The 6,601-nt window shown below is 34.3% G+C and overlaps 1 protein-coding gene across 1 annotated transcript; it reads right to left on the bottom strand.

The window, feature by feature from the left end:
- Positions 1 to 757: 757 nt before the first annotated feature.
- On the bottom strand, positions 758 to 5,257 carry LOC139885854 (uncharacterized). Its single transcript, XM_071869614.1, has 10 exons — positions 4,814 to 5,257; positions 4,380 to 4,423; positions 4,089 to 4,191; positions 3,844 to 3,970; positions 3,609 to 3,712; positions 3,227 to 3,529; positions 2,765 to 3,002; positions 2,419 to 2,686; positions 1,952 to 2,263; positions 758 to 1,404 (listed from the first exon to the last, which is right to left on the bottom strand). The coding sequence occupies exons 1-10, from the start codon at positions 5,094 to 5,096 to the stop codon at positions 1,132 to 1,134; spliced, it is 2,055 nt and encodes a 684-aa protein (XP_071725715.1). The 5' UTR covers positions 5,097 to 5,257; the 3' UTR covers positions 758 to 1,131.
- Positions 5,258 to 6,601: the final 1,344 nt, after the last annotated feature.

Genomic DNA, 6,601 nt, shown 5'->3' with positions numbered 1-6,601 from the left:
GTTTTAGATTTTTTTTAGTTGTTTCTTGTGGGGTTAGTCCTTGTTTTTGTATTGTTCGTGTGGTTCAGTGACTTGTCGCCCGCTTTCTCATTGTTTGTGCGGCTTGGCTCGCCCATGGCTAGGTTGGTTGTTAAGTTCGCATGTGGTATTAGGCCAATTCAAGACTTGCATCATCAGATGATACTTGGTGTTCAGTTCATATCTAGGTTATGCTAGCATTTTTGGTGCTTTCGTAGAAATATGGGGGATGTCGGTTTGCACAACGCTCAATATAAAGGAAACTCGGGATATGAGTAGCCTGCTTCCTAAGCAAACATCATCAAATCAGAAACCTAAAATGGTGGAAGAACAGAATAAAAAAATGATGCTAATGGCTTATCATAAATAATTCTTTAAGTCACCGATGTGTTTCTACTTGCCATCAAATTCTAAAATTAAATAAAAAAAACAAAAAGAAATCTTAAATTTGTCAGTTTGGTTCAAAGTTACTCGTAATCTATTGTAAATGATTTGTATTTACTACTTGCAACGACAATTTTCTCCTTATAATTAACCAAATCATTTGTAAACCTTATTACATTTTTTTTTGCCAATTTCCGAGTCGGCCTAATCTTTAACATGCATAACTCTGTATGAAGCGTTAGCTACAACAAGCAAACAAGTTAATCATTGAACTTCCTATGCAAAATGGGGAAAGGCAGATAAACATTAAACAATAAACGTAAACATAAACAATAACCATCAAAACAAGCTGCCAAAACAAATATTATAAAAGAACTAGATATGATACCAAATGCCATACGAACTCTTAACATAGCATAACTCCCATTCTGTCTATAATCTCTGATATACAACTTAAAGACAAAAATAAAGGAAGCTAAAATTTCATAACCCGAAACATTCCTCATGAATTCCTATCACCGACTTGAAAAGATCCAATACGACAAAGTTCTTCCAAGTAAAGAAATATATAGTCTGCCCGCCTAAAAAAAGTTTTCAGCCAAATATGCTCTAGCACTGCAAATCAAAAGGCCCTAACTTTGAATATATACACTCGGGTCAAGACCAAATGTATTCTAGTTTCTCCCAAAAATTAACCTGAATATGAAATATGAAATCACAAAACTACAATCAACTAGTCTCTCTATCCGGTAACTCGGTTTGTGGTGTCTGCTGAGGCTGTTGGTATGAGGCGGGTGGCTGCACCATCGTTTCAACTGGCCCAAAACTGGAGTGAGCTGGATACAAAAGTGGTTGTACAGTAGCAGTCATTGTTTGGGAAGAGTAATAAAGGCCAGGTGAGAAAGCCATGTGTTGTCCATGAGGGAAATTGTAAAAATAATTTGGCAATACATTCGGTACATCTCGGCCAGCTACAGGTGCCCATACTTGTGGATCTTCACCCTGCAATTGTAACCGATTAGTAGTGATCAGTGTTGTAAAAAAACGTGATTACTCGCCGATTAATACCCGATTAATCATTTTTAAAAGCAATCCGTTCCGATTTTCCAAATTCCGTTTAATTAATCGCTCAACGTCAATTGATGGGTCACAATCGAATTTGAAAATTAAATTCGGTCAAAGTCAGAATTGGTCAGCATTTTTGCATGAATTTAAACTATAAATTCACAGTTTTTTTATTAAAATGAACAAATTTAGAGAATTATGTTAAAGTTTATGTTATATTTATGATTTTCTTCTATATTTAAAAATAAAATATTTGAAATTTAATATTTAATGCATAAAGTACAATCCGATTAATCCTAGATTAATCTTCGAATTGCCTATTAATCCTTCCAAAGCCCTAACCGATTAATCCCCGAATAGTGAATTTTGCAACCTTGGTAGTGATATCCTAACTAGTAAAACAGTGCAATAATAAGATAACCACAAAAGTCTCACATAACACATAACAGCCATCCTAGAAAAATTACTAGAAAAAATATCAAACCTGTTGAACTGATGGTTGAATATTGCTATCTTTTGCCTGAGGGGCATTAACATCTTCATTGTTACTACCTTGTACATTTGTTGTTACATTGCCCGTTGGTGGTTGCTGAGGGAATACACTGGGGTTTAATAAGTGAAGATTAGGTGGCAAGTACATAGGTGGGAAATATGGATTATAAGGAATGTAGCCTGGATATGGTTGTCTGAAATAGGGAAACACAGGTGGAGATAACGCTATCGAGCTCTGGCTTGTCACGGCAGTTGTTGTCACAGAAGTTGGGCCCAACGTAGATGCAACTGGAGAGCTGCCATTCTGCATGTATTAACAGTAGCCACTAATGTAAGAATGTAAAAAAAAAAAAAAAAAAAAAAAAACATAAAAACAAAAAAAAAATCAATAGTAGTTTAATACGGAGTATAGTTTTTTTTTTTTTTTTTTTTTTTTTTTTTTTTATATCTATCACTTGCCTGGAGCTCAGGTGCATCAAGTTGCTGCACAAAATGAGGACCCATAAGGTATGGCATAAAACCATAACTGTAATCCCTGGTATTTTGAGGAACTGCATTCTGGGAACTTGCATCAGGGTGGGCCGTCTCCATATTTGTCTGATGCTCATGTGTTAAAGCGGGATCGGATGAAATGATATCTTGTGAAGGTACTACATGTTTGGAGACATCTTGCATCGAATGATCTTGATCTTCACCTTCCTGAGCTGTTGTGGGAACAATTTGGTTGCTGACACCAAAACAATAACAAGTTAAATTTACAAAACTACCCATGAGTTGGGACCATAGTAGTAATAGAAGAATTTACCTCAAAGAAGGTTCTGAAACAACTTCCCCATTTTGCTGGATAGATTCTGTTACCAATGAAGGTTGGGGATCACCAAGAATAGCATCCAAACTTCCAAATGTGAACTGACTTTTGAAGTTTTCAGGGACATGGAGATGATCGGGAAAGATAACAGGTTGGTGCGAAGAAATGGTCAACTTTTCAAGCATCACATCAGGTTTTTCAGCAGATATTTTCAACTCAGATTCTTCTTTAGGGACTGAATGTATTTTGTTGATGGACACAAGAACAGAGAACTCGTCAGATACTAATGATGATGCAACTATAGCTAAGCAAACACAGATAATGTTTACTATTGTTTAAAAATAATGACTAAATGAATATTGAATACTAAATACAGCAAGCATACAACAAAGTTCAAATGTTAAAACAACACCAGCTACCATTTTAAGAAATAAGAAGCTACTTAGTCATTGCAGTTACCTTTAAGAGGCTCGTTGGGTAATTTAACAGGCTGGTTAGCCTTAACCGGACCAACAACATGTGAACTGTTTTGAGTCGACAACAAAGGAGGCTGTGAAGACTCGGTGGCCTGATTCTTTACAACAACATCAGAATTTAGCTGCTTCAGTTTGCAAGAATCTGCAGATTCTGCATTGACTTTAATAGTAACAGCAGATTCTGCAGATTCTGCATTGACTTTTGATTCACTCTTGCTACGTTTTACAATCTCACAATTTATGGTACCCACAGGACAAATGTGTCGGATGTTCTGAGACGAGACATCTGACAACAGCAAAATTAGTGCAATGCATCATCAATGTTTAGTAATGTTTTCACTATAAAATTTAACCATTGAAAATACCTGCAGACGGTTTGGGTACAAGCTTATGTCTGTAACTAACACCATTGGATAACGTTGTTGTACCATTGGATACAGCTGCTGTACCATTGCTATTGGCAGCAGACCTGTTATCAGTTGTAACCAATTCAGATGCAAAAAAGTTAGTTACTTATTACAAGAATTGTGGAAGGTCGAAAAATGATACGCCTTCAAAACCAGAGGGGATAACAATACAAAGATTGCACATGAAACTTACTTTGCTACAAGTTCTACATTGTTTTCTTTTACAGAATGGGCTGGTATTACCACCCTTGAACCCTTCTCCAGGCGACTGGAAACACCGTATTCCTTCCCAGAACTCAAATTTCTCCCAACTCCACCATCTATATTGACAATATAATTGTATTAAGTTCCACTTAATACAATTGTTGAAAAACAAACCAGACATTTTTCTGAAAATAGTAGCAAAAGTAAAAACTCAATCTGAAATTGTAGGCATACCATCAGAAGCTTTTGATGGGTAAAAAGGCCCCCGGCCGCCCCTAGCTCCCCATAACTGATTGCGCCCGGCTCGTTTGAAATCTTCAGAAGTATCATTGTTTATCTGAACAATTTTGTAGAAACAGTTAATAAATTGACATGCCATATCATAAGTAACAAATTTTTCCTGCTTCCAGTTCTATATTAATTATTAATCACAAAGATAAATTGACCATCAAATTTATCCTTCCTAGTTACTCAGAACATACTAAACTTCAGTTAAAATGCACCTTTGTAGGCTTCGAAACTTACACTTTTTCGCCTACCTTGTTTCTTTTTAACCTCGTGAAATGTATCTGTCATGACAAAACAATAACTGATAAATGAAATAAACAAGAACTTAAACATATTATAAAGATTTAAAAAATGTAAAATTATAAAAAGACAGATGCGATAAAACTGGTACTAAAAAAACCCAATAACTAAACATTACACCAGACATCATTGCTGTGAAACAGTTCAGTTTTTACCATATTTTTTTAATTTTTCAATAATTAACAACTTCCCTTATCAGTCGCCATTACTTCAGTGATAGTTTTAGTAAAACCAAAACTGTTACAAACAAATATGCATAACATTGCGCACAACAATCATTAAAAGAAATACAAAATCAAATGCTAGGGTTTATATATATATATATATATATATATATATATATATATATATATATATATATATATATATACCGATATACAACAGTCTTTGAGCAGCCTCATTAGGATCGATGTTGCATTCTTTAAGCATTGTATAAACATCTTCAATGCTGTGTTTACCGGCGATCTCTTTAATATCATGAATCATATTTAACCGCCGGGAAGTTTCCTTAACGTTCAAATCACAGTCTACAAGCGTTTCGTAGATGAAGTCATCGGTGTACTTAAGGGAACCTAGGGTTTTCTTGACTCGTGGAATTAAATTCCGTACGGTGTCCGGAATTGAAACCCTAGAATCGCCGCCGCTACTGCTCATAGTTGTTTGAAACAATTAGGATTAAAAATAAAGAAAATAAAATAAAATAAAATAAAGGGAGTGAGGCCAGATGAGGCGCTTGCAGAAAGAGAGAGTGAAGGGTGGAATGGTATTGGGGCAGAGGAAGGACGAAAAGGGCAAACTCTGCCTGAATCAAAAGTGGCTATGGGTGAAGGAATAAATAACCTTTAACCTTTCGAAATTATATTTACGGAGTATTATTATTTTTTAATTATATATATATATGATCAACAGGGAAGTAACCAATCGGGGGAAGCAAAAACTTTTTTTTTTCATTTTTTGAAAAAACTTTGTTCACGAACATTATAGATGGGATGAAAATATGAACATTTAGTAGAGACACTTTGTGATAAATGTTTTTATTTTGGCGGAAAAAACGCTCGAAGAAGTAATATATAACAATTATCGTGTTTTTCAAGCGTATGTTGATGTTTTAGCTATTGGGGTTTAGATATTAGGGTTTAGATATTAGGGTTTATAGGGTTTAGATATTAGGGTTTAGAAATTTAGGGTTTAGGGTTTAGATTTAGGATTTAGATTGAATTTTTAACACGAACGGTTTAGAATTTAGGGTTTAGGGTTTGGTGTTTAGGGTTTAGTTTAGGGTTTATGGAATAAACCCAAAACACCAAACCCTAAACCCTAAACCCTAAACTCTAAATCGGGCTAAATTTTACTTCACAAAACATGAAAAAAAACGTCCATATTCTTCACGAACAATATTATCTTGAATGTTATTTTTGTCGATCGTTTTCCCGCCTAAATAATAACATTCATCACGAAGTGTCTCTTCTAAATGTTCATATTTTCGTGTGATCTTGATGTCGGAAAAAAAAATTAAAAAAAAAACGAAAAATAATAATAATTTTGCTTCCCCCCGCTTTCCCCGATTGGTTACTTCCCCATTGATCCTGCCCCTATATATATATATATATATATATATATATATATATATATATATATATATATATATATATATATATATATATATAGGATCAAGAGAGAAGTAACCATTCGGGGGGAAGCGAGGGGAAGCAAAAACTTTTTTTTTTCTTTTTTTGAAAAAACTTTGTTCACGAACATTATAGATGAGATGAAAATGTGAACATTTAGTAGAGACACTTTGTGATAAATGTTTTTATTTTGGCGGGAAAACGCTCGAAGAAGTAATATATAACAATTATCGTGTTTTTCGAGCGTATTTTGAGGTTTTAGCTATTGGGGTTTAGATATTAGGGTTTAGATATTAGGGTTTATAGGGTTTAGATATTAGGGTTTAGAAATTTAGGGTTTAGATTTAGGATTTAGATTGAGTTTTTAACACGAACGGTTTGAAGTTTAGGATTTAGGGTTTAGGGTTTGGTGTTTTGGGTTTATTCGGGTTAAATTTTACTTCACAAAACATAGAAAAAAACCTTCATATTCTTCAAGAACAATATTATCTTGAATGTTATTTTTGTCGATCGTTTTCCCGCCTAAATAAT

This window comes from Rutidosis leptorrhynchoides, chromosome 1 (genome assembly GCF_046630445.1).
Source record: "Rutidosis leptorrhynchoides isolate AG116_Rl617_1_P2 chromosome 1, CSIRO_AGI_Rlap_v1, whole genome shotgun sequence".
NCBI lineage: Eukaryota > Viridiplantae > Streptophyta > Magnoliopsida > Asterales > Asteraceae > Rutidosis > Rutidosis leptorrhynchoides.
Note: the sequence above shows the minus strand (reverse complement) of the source record. Positions and strands in the feature narration are given on the sequence as shown.